General features: G+C 50.7%; 1 protein-coding gene across 2 annotated transcripts; it reads left to right on the top strand.

The window, feature by feature from the left end:
* The first annotated feature begins 241 nt into the window (after positions 1–241).
* LOC112206412 (uncharacterized) lies at positions 242–1,597 on the top strand. Of its 2 annotated transcripts, none has more exons than XM_054673552.2 (2): positions 242–480; positions 620–1,597. In XM_054673552.2, exons 1-2 carry the CDS (start codon positions 334–336, stop codon positions 1,499–1,501), a joined length of 1,029 nt encoding a protein of 342 aa, XP_054529527.1. In that variant the 5' UTR covers positions 242–333; the 3' UTR covers positions 1,502–1,597. The 2 variants fall into 2 exon arrangements, with proteins under 2 accessions (XP_054529527.1, XP_054529528.1); XM_054673553.2 differs by having other exon boundaries at positions 387–553.
* The last annotated feature ends 16,259 nt before the right edge of the window (positions 1,598–17,856 follow it).

Below are 17,856 nucleotides of genomic sequence, written 5' to 3'. Positions count from 1 at the left end.
CATGGTGTCATCATCTCCAGGGATCCACTTCAACCATGTGCCACCACCTCCCAGGATTTCATTCAAACATGTGCCACTACCTCCCAGTATCCACTTCAACTATGGTGTTATCACCTGCCAGGATCCACGAGAGCCAATGCTGTCACCATCCACTAGGATCCACCATAACCCTGGTGTCATCATCTCCTGTGATCCATGAGGTCCAGTGCTGTCACCATCCACTAGGATCCACCATGACCCTGGTGTCATCATCTCCTGTGATCCATGAGGTCCAGTGCTGTCACCATCCACTAGGATCCACCATAACCCTGGTGTCATCATTTCCCAGGATCCATGAGGTCCAGTGCTGTCTGTCACCATCCACTAGTATCCACCATAACCCTGGTGTCATCTTCTCCCAGGATCCATGAGGTCCAGTGCTGTCACCATCCACTAGGATCCGCCATAACCCTGGTGTCATCATCTCCCAGGATCCATGAGGTCCAGTGCTGTCTGTCACCATCCATTAGTATCCACCATAACCCTGGTGTCATCATCTCCCAGGATCCATGAGGTCCAGTGTTGTCACCATCCACTAGGATCCGCCATAACCCTGGTGTCATCATCCGTGATCCATGAGGTCCAGTGCTGTCACCATCCACTAGGATCCACCATAACCCTGGTGTCATCATCTCCCAGGATCCATGAGGTCCAGTGCTGTCACCATCCACTAGGATCCGCCATAACCCTGGTGTCATCATCCGTGATCCATGAGGTCCAGTGCCGTCACTATCCACTAGGATCCACCATAACCCTGGTGTCATCATCTCCCAGGATCCATGAGGTCCAGTGTTGTCACCATCTACTAGGATCCACCATAACCCTGGTGTCATCATCCGTGATCCATGAGGTCCAGTGTTGTCACCATCCACTAGGATCCACCATAACCCTGGTGTCATCATCTCCCAGGATCCATGAGGTCCAGTGTTGTCACCATCTACTAGGATCCACCATAACCCTGGTGTCATCATCCGTGATCCATGAGGTCCAGTGCCGTCACTATCCACTAGGATCCACCATAACCCTGGTGTCATCATCTCCCAGGATCCATGAGGTCCAGTGTTGTCACCATCTACTAGGATCCACCATAACCCTGGTGTCATCATCCGTGATCCATGAGGTCCAGTGTTGTCACCATCCACTAGGATCCACCATAACCCTGGTGTCATCATCTCCCAGGATCCATGAGGTCCAGTGTTGTCACCATCTACTAGGATCCACCATAACCCTGGTGTCATCATCCGTGATCCATGAGGTCCAGTGTTGTCACCATCCACTAGGATCCACCATAACCCTGGTGTCATCATCCGTGATCCATGAGGTCCAGTGTTGTCACCATCTACTAGGATCCACCATAACCCTGGTGTCATCATCTCCCAGGATCCATGAGGTCCAGTGCTGTCTGTCACCATCCATTAGTATCCACCATAACCCTGGTGTCATCTTCTCCCAGGATCCATGAGGTCCAGTGCTGTCACCATCCACTAGGATCCGCCATAACCCTGGTGTCATCATCCGTGATCCATGAGGTCCAGTGTTGTCACCATCTACTAGGATCCACCATAACCCTGGTGTCATCATCTCCCAGGATCCATGAGGTCCAGTGCTGTCACCATCCACTAGGATCCACCATAACCCTGGTGTCATCATCTCCCAGGATCCATGAGGTCCAGTGCTGTCTGTCACCATCCATTAGTATCCACCATAACCCTGGTGTCATCTTCTCCCAGGATCCATGAGGTCCAGTGCTGTCACCATCCACTAGGATCCGCCATAACCCTGGTGTCATCATCCGTGATCCATGAGGTCCAGTGTTGTCACCATCTACTAGGATCCACCATAACCCTGGTGTCATCATCTCCCAGGATCCATGAGGTCCAGTGCTGTCTGTCACCATCCATTAGTATCCACCATAACCCTGGTGTCATCTTCTCCCAGGATCCATGAGGTCCAGTGCTGTCACCATCCACTAGGATCCGCCATAACCCTGGTGTCATCATCCGTGATCCATGAGGTCCAGTGCCGTCACTATCCACTAGGATCCACCATAACCCTGGTGTCATCATCTCCCAGGATCCATGAGGTCCAGTGTTGTCACCATCTACTAGGATCCACCATGACCCTGGTGTTATCATCTCCCAGGATCCATGAGGTCCAGTGTTGTCACCATCTACTAGGATCCACCATGACCCTGGTGTTATCATCTCCCAGGATCCATGAGGTCCAGTGCTGTCACCATCCACTAGTATCCACCATAACCCTGGTGTCATCCCAGAGTCCACTGCAACCATGTGCCATCATCCCCCAAGAGCCATCATCTTAGGAGCCAAGTACCGTGACGGGCTGTATTTCAGTTGTCCTCTGGGGCCACATGGTACTTACAGTTGTTCACTTAAGGGGAACCAGCACAACAGGCCATATTCCCGTTTCCACTAAAAGGACAGGGGTGGGGCCAGCTGTCCCCTTCTGAAGACTTCACCCCTACTCTGGCCCTCCTTATGTCATTGCCTCACTCCTGACCGAGGATGATGCCTGCATCAATCCCACCACAGATGTGGCCTCAGCCAACCTCACCTTACCCCCCGGTGAGGCACCCAGGCCCCTCCTGACAGCAGCGCTGCCCCTCACCCAGCCATCTGATTGGTGACAGGGTCAACCCAGCAACCTCTCATTATCACCAGAGGGGAAGCATTTCAACCCTCAGGTGACGCCACTGCCCCCTGCCCAATCCCTGTCACTTGGGCCCCTACCAGGATCAGCACTCCACTGGCCTCGGCCAAATTCTCCTCAGAGATCCCTGACCCCCACGGGATGGGTCAAAGCTGGTGACCGACCTGGGGCCTTCAGTGCTGTCTTCTGCTGGCCTCATCCTGCAGCAGGGACACTGGAGAGCAATGGTCCCTGCCAGCACATCTGCGGGGACCAGGGGTGCTCCTTCACCTCCCTCCCTAACACCCTAACACCCGGGGAGCCTCCGGGGGTGGCAGGAAGTCCCCAGCACCCAATGCACAATCTTCCCTCGATTCTCTTTGTACATAGCCATGTTGCGGGGGCGGCCATTCCCCCACTCTTAAAGGGCTACACGCCCCTCCCCCAGCCCCTAGGGCGAGGTGGGGGGGGCCTCTTCTTCCTCCCCTGGGCCGTCCCCCTCCCTCTTATGTCTCCCCGCAAACACTGGCACCTCACAATCCTTCTTGTCAGGAGCTTGGGGCAGACAACTGGCCCTTGGTTCCCACCACACTGAGGAAATGGGGGTTACCCAAATCCACCTGGGCCCTGGTGCCAGTTTTTCAACCCCATGGCTTCTAGCTGCTCTGAGGGGCTCCTCCCATCCCTTCCAGGGCCTCCCCAGCCCCGCACCGCTCAGGCCGACTGTGACTTCCCCAGAAAGGAGCCAGCTTGAGCACCCGCCCCCTCCCAGCCCCCTCCCCTCTGCTCAACACCTCCGCGGAACACTCAGCTTTCTCCAGCTGCCGGGATTTGGGGGTCTGGGCCTTTCAGCTTTTTTAACCCCCCTCCACTAGCTCTAGCCCAGCCTGGATTCCAGGGATCCCACCCCTAGCCCTGTCCCTATTCAGTCGGCACAGGCTGCCTGACCCTGGGGCCTTGATTTGATCTCAAATAAGCCATAGAGGAGAGAGGTCTTGAGGGGTGGGAGCAGGTGTGTACTGACAATTCCCCTCCACGTCTTGAGCTGGGACCTCGTCATCTGAGACTTCCCCATGCCCCAACAAATGCAAATGCACACAAACCCATGCATACACAAGCACACACACAAGCATCTCCCCGTCTGGTTGGGGGAGCATGGGAGGGGGCACTTCACAGGGAGAAGATAAATAGTTCCACACCTGAAGACCCTCCAACAGCTTCTGCCTCCCTCCTCATCACTTCCTCTCTCCACCCCCTCTCCAACACTGGCCCCTTCCCCTAATTAATTCCCTGGTGAGGACAGCCAGAGGAGCTGCGACTTGGTATTTTTTGGAATAAATAGACATTTTCCTGATCGAAGGTCTCAAGGCTTACTGTGGAGAAAGGATGGATTTCCACCCACGTTTATGGGTCACAGGGGAGGCCCCCTGGCCTCAAACGTGTAGCTGGGTGTAGTAGGTGGGCAATTTGCCAAAGGTTGGGCTTGAAGCATTTGTTCCCAGGCCAGGGCCCACCACCTAGCTGAGGGGTCAGGGGATGGATGTGGGGGTGCACTGTAGGGTGCTTCTAAGTTCTGGGTTTTGTCCTAAGAAAGCCCTCTGTCCTCTGAGCATGTGAGCATTTGTTTGTAGATTCTAGAGGTCACCTCCTTATATTCAAATTATTTGGCTGAATAGCATTAAAGCGTAGGGGTGTGGGTGGGGTGTACTAGTTTTGCAAAACTTCATGGCTCACGGTTCCGGAGGCTGGAAGTCCAAGATCAAGGAGGTGGCAGGCCGGCCAGGTGCAGGGGCTCATGCCTATAATCCCAGCACTTTGGGAGGCCAAGGCAGGAGGATCACCTGAGGTCAAGAGTTTGAGATCAGCCTGGCCAACATGTTGAAACCCTGTCTCGACTAAAAATACAAAAAAAAAAAAAAAAAAAATTAGCCGGATGTGGTGGCAGACACCTGTAATTCCAGCTAACCAGGAGGCTGAAGCAGGAGAATTGCTTGAGCTTGGGAAGCGGAGGTTGCAGTGAGCCGAAATCCTACCACTGCACTCCAGCCTGGGCAACAGAGTGAGACTCTGCCTCAAAAGAAAAAAAAAGGTAAAAAGGAGGTGGCAGGGCTGGTTTATTCTTTCTCAAGAGGGGATCTGCTCAGGCCTCTCTCAGGCCTGGTGCTTGGTTGGTATCTTAGGCATTCCTTGGTTTGTAGCTGCGGTTCTCCCTGTCTTCACATAGTCTTCCCTCTGTGTCTGTCTGTCTCTGTATCCAAATGCCGCCCCACACGTTTTTTTAATTTTTTTGAGACAGAGTCTCTCTCTGTCACTCAGGCTGGAGTGCAGTGGCGTGATCTCAGCTCACTGCAACCTCCGCCTCCCGGGTTCAAGCGAGTCTCCTGCCTCAGCCTCCCAAGTAGCTGGGACTACAGGCGTGCACCACCACGCCCAGCTAATTTTTGTATTTTTAGTAGAGACAGGGATTCACCATATTGGTCAGGCTGGTCTTGAACTCCTGACCTCGTGATCTGCCCTCAGCGGCCTCCCAAAGTGCTGGGATTACAGGCGTGAGCCACCACACCCAGCCCAAACTCCCCCCTTTTATGATGACACCGACGACGTTAGATTCGGAGCCTCCCAGATAACGTCATTTTAACTTGCTCGTCTGCAAAGACCCTCTCTCCAAATAAGGTCACAGTCACAGGGACTGGGTAGTTAGGACTCAAACGTCTTTTTTGAGAGACATAATTTGACCCATAAGAGGAGGCATGGCGATGTCCACTGAAGTGTCCATTTTTATGACAATTAGGAAGCATTTTCCAACTGGACATGGTGGCCCACAACCATAATCCTAGCACTTTGGGAGGCTGAGGTATGAGGATTGCTTGAGGCCAGGAGTTCAAGACCAGCCTGGGCAACATAGCAAGGCCTCATCTCTACTAAAAATTTAAAAATAGGCCAGGTGTGGTGGCTCATGCCTGTAATTCCAGCACTTTGGGAGGTCGAGGCAGGTGGATCGCCTGAGGTCAGGAGTTCGAGGCTACAGTGAGCTATCACTGCATCACTACACTCCAGCCTGGGCAGAGTGAGACCATCTCAAAAGTAAAAAATAGCCAGGTGTGGTGGCTCACGCCTGTAATCCCAGCACTATGGGAGGCTGAGGTGGGAGGATTACTTGAGGTCAGGAGTTTGAGACGAGCCTGGCCAATGTGGTAAAACCATGTCTCTACTAAAAACACAAAAATCAGCTGGACGTGGTGGTGCGCACCTGTAGTCCCAGCTACTCGGGAGGCTGAGGCAGGAGAATCACTTGAACCCAGGAGGCAGAGGTTGCAGTGAGCTGAGATCGCACCACTGCATTCCAGCCTGGGCAACAGAGCAAGACTTTGTCTCAAACATAAAAAATACAAAAAGGAAGCATTCTCCCTGCCTGCTTCCCTTTCCCACCCAGTGCATTAAAACATTTGCACAGTGCTGACGAGAGTTGCCTCCTTGCCTTAGTGCTCAGATGCAGACTCTGGCCAGGAGGGAAGGTTCCTCTATGTACCAATTTTATGAACTTCAGGAAAATTCTCCCTAGATGCAACTAAATGTTTGTCTCTAAGCTTCAGGCTTTCACCTTGCATCTGAGGGTTTGTTTGCGCATCACTCTGGAAAGAGAACTGGAGAGACACAGATAAAAGAGAGGCAGAAAAATACCATGAGGCAGCAACTACCCATCCCCAGTTTGAGACTCCAAGGGGCACGGTTGAATTTTATTTTCTGCTATGCCAGTTCACTAATTCAGTCAACAAAATACAGTGAACGGCACAAACAAGGTCCTTGTTCTTGAGGAACAAGTGAACCCATGGAAGTCCCTCAGTTCTCCCACAAACCTCTCTTGGCTTCTGTTCCTGGCAACCAAGTGCACTCTGACAATGACAGTGATTGTTATAGAGGAAAAAAAAATTAGAAAATCCAGAGAAGGAGATAACAAAATGGAGATCTCCTGATTTCTCACTGCTTAGAGTCAAATGCTGTTTACATTAGCTATGTTTTCTTCTAGAAATTTCCACATGAAAACAATTTTTTTTTTTTTTTTACAAATCAGCCTTCCTATATATAGACTGCTCTGTAACTTCTTTTTTCTTTTATTTCTTTTTTTATTTTGTTTTGTTTTTTGAGATGGAGTCTTGCTCTGCCACCCAGGCGGGAGTGCAGTGGCACAATCTCGGCTCACTGCAACCCCCGCCTCCCAGGTTCAAGCGATTCTCCTGCCTCAGCCTCCCTAGTAGCTGGTACTACAGGCGCGCACCACCATGCCTTGCTAATTTTTGTATTTTTAGTAGAGATGGGGTTTCACCATACTGACCAGGCTGGTCTCGAACTCCTGACCTTGTGATCCACCCGCCTCAGCCTCCCAAAGTGCTGGGATTACAGGCGTGAGCCACCGTGCCTGGCCCATTTTTTTTTTTTTGAGATAAAGTCTCACCCTGTCTCCCAGGCTGGAATGCAATGGCGCGATCTCTGCTCACTGCCACCTCTGCCTCTCGGGTTCAAGCAATTCTCGTGCCTCAGCCTCCTGAGTAGCTGGAACTACAGGCATGCGCCACCACGCCCAGCTAATTTTTGAATTTTTAGTAGAGACCAGGTTTCATCACGTTCACCAGGCTGGTCTCGAACTCCTGACTTCAGGTAATTCTCCTGCCTTGGCCTCCCGAAGTACTGGGATTATAGGCATCAGCCAGCGCGCCTGGCCCCTGCTTTTTTCATCTAATAATAGAAGGACATCATGCCATAAGTATAGTTAACTTATCTGCACCCAACTGTATATATAGAAAGAGAAACAGAAATTTAATAGTGCAAGTAAGCTGTATAAAAGAGAATGAGGATGCCTTGGATGTTGCCCACATCACCCAGTGTGAAATAGTCTCCAAGGCTTATTGTTAAGTAAGAAAGCAAGATATAGAATAGTGTGCATGAATGCTACCATTTGTGTAAAAGGAGCGGGGGACAGAATCTGTATATAAATTTGCTGCACCAAATATTTCCAATTCTCCTCCTGGGCACATGGTAGGATTCTGTTTCCCTGCCCCCCGAAGTTAGCTGTGCCCGTGCGACTTGCCTTGGCCTATGAAGTGCGGGCAGAAGTATCTTTCCAGGCAGAAGCTTGTGAGAGACAGGGTGTGGTTCTCCCATGCTCTGTCTTTTCCCTCCTCCATGGGCACTGGCATATTTCAGGTCATAGCTGCTCTGCTGGCCTGAGTCCCAGGCAGATCAGCCAGGGCCCCAGAGTAAGGATGATGCCAAATAGGGGCTCCACCAGCCGCACATGCACATGTAGCACGAATGAGAAATAAACTCTTGTTGCTTTAACAACCAGGGCTTTGGGGCTACTTGTTACTGCAGCCTAGCATAGCCCATTCTGGCTGACAGGGTTGCTTATGGAGAGGGGAACTGGATGGCTGGGGCTTTTTACTTCTAAATGCCCTTTTGCACTTCTGGATTTTTGTATCGGCAAGTGTACTCTCTACTGTTTTGTTTTTTAGACAGGGTGTTGCTCTATTGCAGAGGCTGGAGTGCAGTGGTGCAATCTCAGCTCACTGCAGCCTTGATTCCCCAAGCGATCCTCAGCCTCCTGACTAGCTGGGATTACAGGTGCCCACCACCAGGCCCCCAGCTAATTTTTGTATTTTTACTAGAGACGGGGTTTCGCCACATTGGCCAGGCTGGTCTCGAACTCCTGACCTCAGATAATCTGCCCACCTCGGCCTCCCAAAGTGCTGGGATTACAGGCATGAGCCACCATGCCTGGCCCTACTTTTTTTTTTTAATAGAATTTTTAAATTCTGCAGCAGGAGAATCGCTTGAACTCAGGAGGAGGAGGTTGCAGTGAGCCAAGATCGCTGAGATCGCCGAGATCGTGCCACTGCACTCCAGCCTGGCTGGCAGAGTGAGACTCTGCCTAATAAATAAATTAATTAATTAATTAACAGAAAAGAAAGAAAAAAGAATTTAAAAAAATATAAATGTAGAGATGGGAATCTGGCTATGCTGACCAGGCTAGTCTTGAACTCCTGACCTCGAGCGATCCTCCCACCTCAGCCTCCCACAGCGTAGATTTAAATGCAAATGGTGCAGACTTTGCCTGCCATTCCCCTCACTAAGCATATGCCAAGACACGTGAGAGAGATGGGCGACTGGAGTCTCATTCCTCTCCCTCAGAGGGTGATTAGCTTCCCACTCTGAATCGGAACTCCAGTGCTTCAGTGTATGTATTTTCATTCCTCATGGATGCCACATGCCAGCCAACGGATTCATTTGCGTTCAACAAGAGAAGAGCAATCTGCTCCACACCCACTGTGTGCAGGGCGGGCAAGTCAAGGATAAGATCTGACATGAGCATTCTGCCTTCAGTGTTCGCCTTTGTCACCTAACACTCGCTCAACTGGCAACCCGACTGTGCCAATAAATGCAGCCTCTCAGCAGCTATTCTGAACCCGCATTTGACGGGTGGGCTTGTGAACATCTCAAATCTATGCCAGATGTTGTGTGCATGCTTTTTCATTTCACTTTTCTTGACTTTATATTTCGAAATAATTTCAAATGTACAGAACAGTTACAAGAATAAGTCAAAGAACTTCTGTGTCATTTTCACCAACTCACCATTTGTTACCATTATATGACATCATTGTATGGTTTTCTTTCCATATAAATATTCATCTCGGCTGGGCATGGTGGCTCATACCTGTAATCCCAACACTTTGAGAGGCCGAGATGGGTGGATTGCTTAAGCTCAGGGGTTTGAGATCAGCCTGGGCAACATGGTGAAACCTCATCTCTACCAAAACAACAACAACAACAACAAAATATATATATATATACATGCACACAAAAAATTAGCCGGGCATACTGGCACACACCTGTAGTTCCAGCTACTCAGGAGGCTGAGGCGGGAGGATCGCTTGAGCCCAGGAGGTAGAGGCTGCAGTCAGCCAAGATCACACCACTGCACTCCAGCCTGGGCCACAAAGCCAGAACCTGTCTCATAAAAAAAAAAAAAAAAAAAAAAATGCCGGACATGGTGGCTCATGCCTGTAATCCCAGCACTTTGGGAGGCTGAGGCAGGTGGATCACCTGAGGTCAGGAGTTTGAGACCAGCCTGGCTAACATAATGAAACCCCATCTCCACTAAAAATACAAAAAATTAGCTGGGCGTGGTGGCAGGCGCCTGTAATCCCAGCTACTCAGTAGGCTGAGGCAGGAGACTTGCTTGAACCCAGGAGGCAGAGGTTGCAGTGAGCCAAGATCGTGCCATTGCACCTCAGCCTGGGCAACAAGAGCAAAACTCCATCAAAAAAAAGAAAAAAAAAAAAAAAAAAGCCAGGCGCAGTGGCTCACCCCTGTAATCCCAGCATTTTGGGAGGCCGAGACGGGCAGATCACGAGGTCAGGAGATCAAGACCATCCCGGTTAACATGGTGAAACCCTGTCTCTACTAAAAATACAAAAATTAGCCAGGCGTGGTGGTGGGTGCCTGTAATCCCAGCTACTCAGGAGGCTGAGGCGGGAGAATCGCTTGAACCCGGGAGGCAGAAGTTGCAGTGAGCCGAGATCGTGCCATTGCACTCCAGCCTGGGTTACAGAGCAAGACACCATCTAAAAAAAAAAAAAAAAAAAATCGTGGTTTTTTTTTTTTTTTTTTTTTGGAGATATTTGGGAGTAAGTTGCACCCATCACATCCCTTTACCCCTAGAGGCCATTCTGAAGAACAAGGCCACTCTCTTACACATCCACAGCATAATTATCACACTCAAGAATTTAGCATTGACCAAGTCCATGTCTGAATTGCATCAAGCGTCCTGCTACTGTCTTTCAGAGCAGCTTTCAGTTTGTGACACTCCAGGATTGGGTGTTGCATGCAGCTATTGTGCTTCTTGAGGTGGCTTCTTTTTTTTTTTTTTTTTTTTTTTTTTGAGACAGAGTCTCGCTCTGTTGCCCAGGCTGGAGTGCAGTGGTGCAATCTCAGCTCACTGCAAGCTCTGCCTCCCGGGTTCACGCCATTCTCCTGCCTCAGCCTTCCAAGTAGCTGGGACTACACGTGCCCGCCACCAAGCCCGGCTGATTTTTTTCTATTTTCAGTAGAGATGGGGTTTCCCCATGTTAGCCAGGATGGTCTCGATCTCCTGACCTTGTGATCCGCCCGCCTCGGCCTCCCAAAGTGCTGGGATTACAGGCATGAGCCACTGAGCCCGGCTGAGGTGGCTTCAATCTGAAACAGTTACTCAGTCTTTGTCTTTCTTTTCTATTTTTATTTTTTATTATTGCACACAATTCACGCAGAGATTAGAGACTTTTTTTTAAGAGAAGGGGTCTCACTATGTTGCCCAGGCTAGAACTCCTGGGCTCAAGTGATCCTCCTGCCTCAGCCTCCCAAAGTGCTGGTATTACAGGTGGCAGCCACCACGCCCAGCCCAGTCTTTGCCTTTTTTAATGCTGATTTTTTAAAGAATCCATGTAGGCCATTTTATAGAATGTCCCTTGCATTTAGGCGCATCTGATGTTTCCTCATGATTAGATCTGGGTTACATGTGTGAGACAGGAAAACCACAGAAGGGACGCCAGAGTCTCAGCACTTTGGCTGAAGGAAGCCCATGCTCTCATGCTTCCTGAAGTTCACGTGCTCAGAGCTCATATGCTCTGAGTGCACTCCACCAAGGCTGGAGTGCGGTGGCACAAATGAGACTCACTGCAGCCTCGGCCTTCTGAGCACAAGCGATCCTCTCACCTCAGCCTCCTGAATAGCTGGGATTACAGGTGCACACCAACATGCCCGGCTAATTTTTAAGCTTTTTTTTTTTTTTATAGAGATGGGGGTCTCATTGTGTTGCCCAGGCTGGTCTTAAACTCCTGGGCTCAAGCCATCCTCCTGCCTCAGCCTCCCAAAGTGCTGGGATTACAGGTGTGAGCCACTGCACCTGGCCAACAACAGAAGTCTATTTCTTCACAGTTCTGGAGGCTGGAAGTCCAAGATCAAGGTGTCAACTACCCAAAGTGCTTGGATTACAGACATGAGCCACCACACTTAGCCTGATGCTATGTAGTTATCTTTTTTCTCCTCAAACTTTCACATGCTGCTTTGGCCTCCACTGATGATTCTCTTGGCTGAATCAATTTTTTTTTATTTTTTTTTCGAGATGGAGTCTTGCTCTGTCATTCAGCCTGGAGTGCAGCGGGGTGATCTCGGCTCACTGCAACCTCTACCTTGCGGAGTCAAGCAATTCTCCTGCCTCAGCCTCCTGAGTAGCTGGGATTATGTGCCACCATGCCCAGCTAATTTTTGTATTTTTAGTAGAGACGGGGTTTCACCATGTTAGTCAGGCTGCTCTCAAACTCCTGGCCTCATGATCTGCCCACTTCGGCCTCCCAAAGTGCTAGGATTACAGGTGTGAGCCACCATGCCCGGCCTTGGCTGAATCAGGCATTACAATGATGTTTGAATATTGGAAGTCTTCAAAGCATCTGAATATCACTCTCCAAAAGTTGAACAGCAATCTTCAGATGATAATTTTCCAAACTCATTATTCTTCTCACATGTATTAGTTAGCATTTGTACTTGCTTTTTTCAGGAAAATGGATCCAGTACTTTCATCAGATTCTTCGAGACACCAGTGATTCAAAAAACAACAAACTCTCCCTCATTTTCAGTGGCTATAGCATATTCTGTTGTATGGATGCAGCATAATTTTTTCCCAGTTCCTACTGCTACAGGATCTTTGGGGTGTAGATTTTCTTCCCCGCTGGAAACCTCTGTTGCCAATGATGCCTTTGCCTGAGTTCTTGTCCTGAGTCCAGGAAGAATGAGGTACGCAGACAAGTGAAGGGTGAAGAAGACAAGGATGAGCTTGATTTAGTGTTACAACAGCTCAGAGGACCCACAGTGGGTAGCTCCTCTCTGTAGGCAGGTCATCTGTTGAGTGTTCAGTTCTCAGCAGACAGGAGGTTCTGGAGAGGGTAGCTCCTCCCTACAACTGGTCATCCTAATGTCTGCAATTCTTAGCAGAGAGGAGGCCCTGGTGGGGGTGGCTCCTCTCTGCCAGCAGGTGGTCTCTGCAGGTAGCTCTTCTCTGCCACTGGTAGTCCAGTCGTCTCTCCTCCCTCTTCCTTCTCTGGCTGTCCCCTGCCCTGCTCTGGCTGAGCCCAGAGCTTTTATGGGCCTCAGAGAGGAGGAAGTCCATGCTGATTGGTCCATGGGTGGCCATGGGCAGCCCAGAAGAGGCACCGCGTGTCCCCACTCTGGTCCTCAGGACTGATAGCCCAGCCCCCAGCCTTCAGGCCCTCCTTAGGACTGCCCCCTTCTGCCCAGGCCTCCTACTGCCATTCACAGCCCCAGGGCTCTGCCCTAACCACTGATCTGAGATGGGAGCAGGAGCCAGGAGCGGTGAGAAGCCAGGCAGTGGGAACAGGCACTCCTGAGACTGAAGGGATGGGGGGCCCTTCCTGGGGCCCCCAAGGGTGCAGGCTGCAGAGACTCTTGAGTCCCGTGCCTGGGAGGGCAGTTGCCACTGCACCCAGAAGCTCCCACCCCACCAATTCAGAAGGGGCAGGGCTCCCACTTGTCCCAGCTCCTGCCTGCTCTGTGGAGCTGGAGGCCCAGATTTGCAGTACCGGGTCTGGTGGCTGCAGCGGCACCCAGGAGGACAGATCCTGCCCGTTCCTGGCACCGACCCCCTCACCCCCAAGAGCACAGGGAGGCTCAGATCCACAGCCACAGTTTGGGTGACTGCAGTGACACCTGGGGAGCTCTGCCCCAACTCAGAAGGGGCGGGGCTCCACCGGCTCCATGAAACGTGCAGCCCCAGCTGCACCTCCCTGCTGCAGCCAGCATGATAGCAGCAGCCCCTGCCATCACTACCAATAGATGTTTGGGTTTTCCCTAGTTTTTACTACTCTAAACAATACTTGAGGAACATCTTTTTTCACACCACTTGGTGCATTCCCTTAATTTTTTCTTTTTTCTTTTTTTTTTTTTTTTGAGACGGAGTCTTGCTCTGTCACCCAGGCTGGAGTGCAGTGGCGCAATCTTGGCTCACTGCAACCTCCGACTCCCTGGTTCAAGCGATTCTCCTGCCTCAGCCTCCCAAGTAGCTGGGATTACAGGCACTGCCACCACATCCAGCTAATTTTTGTACTTTTGGTAGAGACAGGGTTTCGCCATGTTGGCCAGGCTGCTCTCAATCCCCTGACCTCGTGATCTGCCCGCCTTGGCCTCCCGAAGTGCTGGGATTACAGGTGTGAGCCACTGTGCCTGGCCACTCCCTCAGTCCGCCTTGGCCTCCCAGAGTGCTGAGATTACAGGTGTGAGCCACCGCGCCTGGCCACTCCCTCAATCCGCCTTGGCCTCCTGAAGTGCTGAGATTACAGGTGTGAGCCACCGTGCCTGGCCACTCCCTCAACCCGCCTTGGCCTCCCACAGTGCTGGGATTACAGGTGTGAGCCACCGCGCCCGGCCGCTCCCTCCATTTTCTTTAGGATGAGCTCTCAGGAGATGAGTGGCAGGTGTATTTTGAAGACTTTTGCTAGACAATGCCAACTACGACTCAGAGGGCCTGTGCCAAGTCCATGTATGTGAAAATGTCCGTGTGCTCCCACCCTCCCCAGAACTGGGCATTTTTCTGTTTAAGCTTGGTGTGCGTCACCAATGTTGGTTGTACAGTCATTACAAGAAATTCCTAGTGCACTCAAGAAGTCTCTGCCTTGTGCTCAGGGATTTGCGAAGCAGGATTGGCCCCCGGGTAATGCATTTAATTACTGCTGTGTCTGTCACTAGAGGGAGCACCCGATCCACTTAAGGGCCTATTTTTGCATTGATCAGGGCCTCTCCCACCCAGGAGAGTTCCAAGTTCAGCTCCAGAGGCACAGAGGAAAGTAGTTTTTGTCAATTACCTACCCCAGCGTGTGCAGACCCCTCAAGCTGGGAAGGTCACAAGTGTCTGCTCAGAAGTACTCAGGAACTAAGGAGCAGAGAACCTGCTACCAACCACAGACTAGCAGACACAGAAACTCAGGAAAGGATGCTCAACCTCACTGGGAAGAAAGGAGATACAAATAAAAGACGGGACACCTTGACTTGCCCATGATGTGGAATCTTTTGAAGACTGCTCATCGTCAGGCTCACTCCTGTGAGGGGACTTTGACACTGGCAGTTTCCTCTGCCTGGAATGGCCTTTCTCTGGATTCCCACGAAACTTGCTCTCTTACTTCAATTTTTTTTTAAACAAAGTCTCGCTCTGTCACCCAGGCTAAAGTGCAGTGTCATGATCTCAGCTCACCACCACCTCCACCTCCGCTTCCTGGGTTCAAGTGATTCTCCTGCCTCAGCCTCCCAAGTAGCTGGGACTACAGGCACGAATCACCACACCCTACTGATTTTTGTATTTTTATTAAAGACGAGGTTTCACCATGTTGGCCAGGCTGGTCTCAAACTCCTGACTTCAAGTGATCCACCCACTTCAGCTCCCCAAAGTGCTGGGATCTGGGTTTACAGGCATGAGTCACTTTGCCCGGCCGCTTCATTTGAATCTTTATTCAGATGTTACCTTCTCAATTAGTTCTACCATATTTAAAACTGTCCCCCTTGGCCAGGCGCAGTGGCTCACACCTGTAATCCCAGTACTTTGGGAGGCCAAGGCAGGCGGATCACGAGGTCAGGAGTTCGAGACCAGCCTGGACAAGATGGTGAAAGCCCGTCTCTACTAACCATACAAAAAATTAGCCAGGTGTGGTGGCGTACGCCTGTAATCCCAGCTACTCGGGAGGCCGAGGCAGGAGAATTGCTTGAACCTGGGAGGCAGAGGTTGCAGTGAGCCGAGATCACGCCATTGCACCCCAGCCTGGGCAACAGGGTGAGACTCCGTCTCAAAAAAAGAAAACTGTACCCCCACACCAGGTATGGTGGCTCACGCCTGTAATCCCAACACTTTGGGAGGCCGAGGTGGGAGGATCTCGGGGTCAGGAGGTCAAGACCAGCCTGGCCAACATAGTAAAACCCCATCTCTACTAAAAATACAGAAATTAGCTGGGCATGGTGGTGCGCACCTGTAGTCCCAGCTACTTGGGAGGCTGAGACAGGAGAACTGCTTGATTCTCCTGGGAGAATCTCTGCCTGGGAAGCAGAGGTTGCAGTGAGCCGAGATGGCGCCACTGCACTCCAGCCTGGGCAACAGAGCAAGACTCCGTCAAAAAAAAAAAAAAAAAAAACTGTCCCCCTCACAACATTCCTGAACCTCCTTAGCCTACACTAATATTTACAGCAATTAATATCTTTATTCTGTTTTTCAGACAGGGTCTAACTATGCTACCCAGGCTGGAGTGCCATGGCATGATCATGGCTCACTGCAGCCTCAACCTCCTGGGCTCAAGCAATCCTTCTGCCTCAACCCTCCTAAGTAGCTAGGACTATAGGCATGTGCCACCACTCCTGGCTAATTTTTAATTTTTTTGTAGAGACATGGTCCCACTATGTTGCCCAGGCTGATCTCAAACTCTTGAGCTCAAGTGATCCTCCTGCCTTAGCCTCGCAAAGTGCTAGGACTGCAGGCATGAGCCACTGTGCATTGCCAATATCTTTTAATACTACCAACTTGACTTACCTATTAGCCCAGGACTTCCCCAGTGTGAGCAGGCAAAGGCCTGCATCCTGGGCTGCCACTCAGTCCCAGGAAGACTTTTAGTCTCCCCGCTGGAACGGAAGCCCCAGGAGGGCAGGGATTTTGTTTCCTATCTTGTTCTCGGATGTGTCCCAAGCACCCAGAACAGTGCCCGGTGTATATCTGGTGCTAAAGAAATACGGGTTAAAGGAGCAAGTCACATCTTGGGAATCCAAATAAGGAGAACCCTGCCGAGGGCCACTGGGCAGAATGGCAAGCACGCATACTCTTTGATCCTGAAAGTTCCTCTAAGACTTTGTCCTTCGGAAATGCTCACGGCTGTACCCAAAGATGAACAGATGAAGGAGGATGCTCACGGCAGTGTCTAGCCATGCGCTGGGCTCAGCCTTGATGCCCATCAGTCAGAGAGTACGATGAAACTACAGTGGGATCTTTGACCTTTTTTGTTGTTTTTTGAGAGTTTTTGTTTTTGTTTTGCGACAGGGTCTTCCTATGTCACCCAGGTTGGAGTGCAGTGGTGTGAACACAGCTCACTGCAGCCTCAACCTCCTCAGCTCAAGTGTTTCTCCCACCTCAGCCTCCCGAGGAGCTGGGACTACAGGTATACACCACCATGCCTGGCTAACTTTTTTTTATTATTATTTTTATTTTGGCTGGGTGCGGTGGCTCACGCTTATAATCCCAGCACTTTGGGAGGCCGAGGCAGGCGGACCATCTGAGGTCAGGAGTTTGAGACCAGCCTGGCCAACATGGTGAAACACTGTCTCTACTAAAAATACAAAAATTAGCTGGGCGTGGTGGCGCATGCCTATAATCCCTGTTACTTGGGAGGCTGAGGCAGGAGAAGTGCTTGAACCTGGGAGGTGGAGGTTGCAGTGAACCGAGATCACGCCATTGCCCTCCAGCCTGGGCAACAGGGTGAGACTCTCTCTCTCAAAAAAAAATTAATTTCTTATTTTTTTATAGAGACAGGGTTGCCCTATGTTGCCCAGGCTGGTCTTGAACTCTTGGGTTCAAATGATCTTCTCTCTGAGGCCTCCCAAAGTACTAGGATTACAAGCATGAGCCACTGCACCTGCTCTATACTGTGATTGTATTGAGTGACACTTGCTGTGCAGCAGTTTAATTGAAGGCTACTGATCAATGTGGATGGGAAGGGCTGTGGAGAGAAGTGTGGATGTGGAGGGGAGGAAGGGAAGGAGGGCTAGAGCAGCACCTCCAGCCTTCATTTCCCATGCCTCAGTAACTGTGGATTTCCCTCCAAACACATATTTCTTTTGTAATTTAATACAGATGGACAGAAATGAAGATTAATTTCTGAAGCCAGAATTCAAGCCAAAGGGACAATTTAGGTTTCACTGAACAAAAGTAAATTCTTTTGAGATAGAGTCTCACTCTGCTGCCCAGGCTGGAGTGCAGTGGCACGATCTCAGCTCACTGCAACCTCCGCCTCCCAGATTAAGCAAGTCTCCTGCCTCAGCCTCCTGAATAGCTGGGATCACAGGCATGCACCACCGTGCCCGGCCAATTTTTGTATT

The sequence above is a fragment of the Pan troglodytes genome, chromosome 20, assembly GCF_028858775.2.
Source record: "Pan troglodytes isolate AG18354 chromosome 20, NHGRI_mPanTro3-v2.0_pri, whole genome shotgun sequence".
NCBI lineage: Eukaryota > Metazoa > Chordata > Mammalia > Primates > Hominidae > Pan > Pan troglodytes.
Note: the sequence above shows the minus strand (reverse complement) of the source record. Positions and strands in the feature narration are given on the sequence as shown.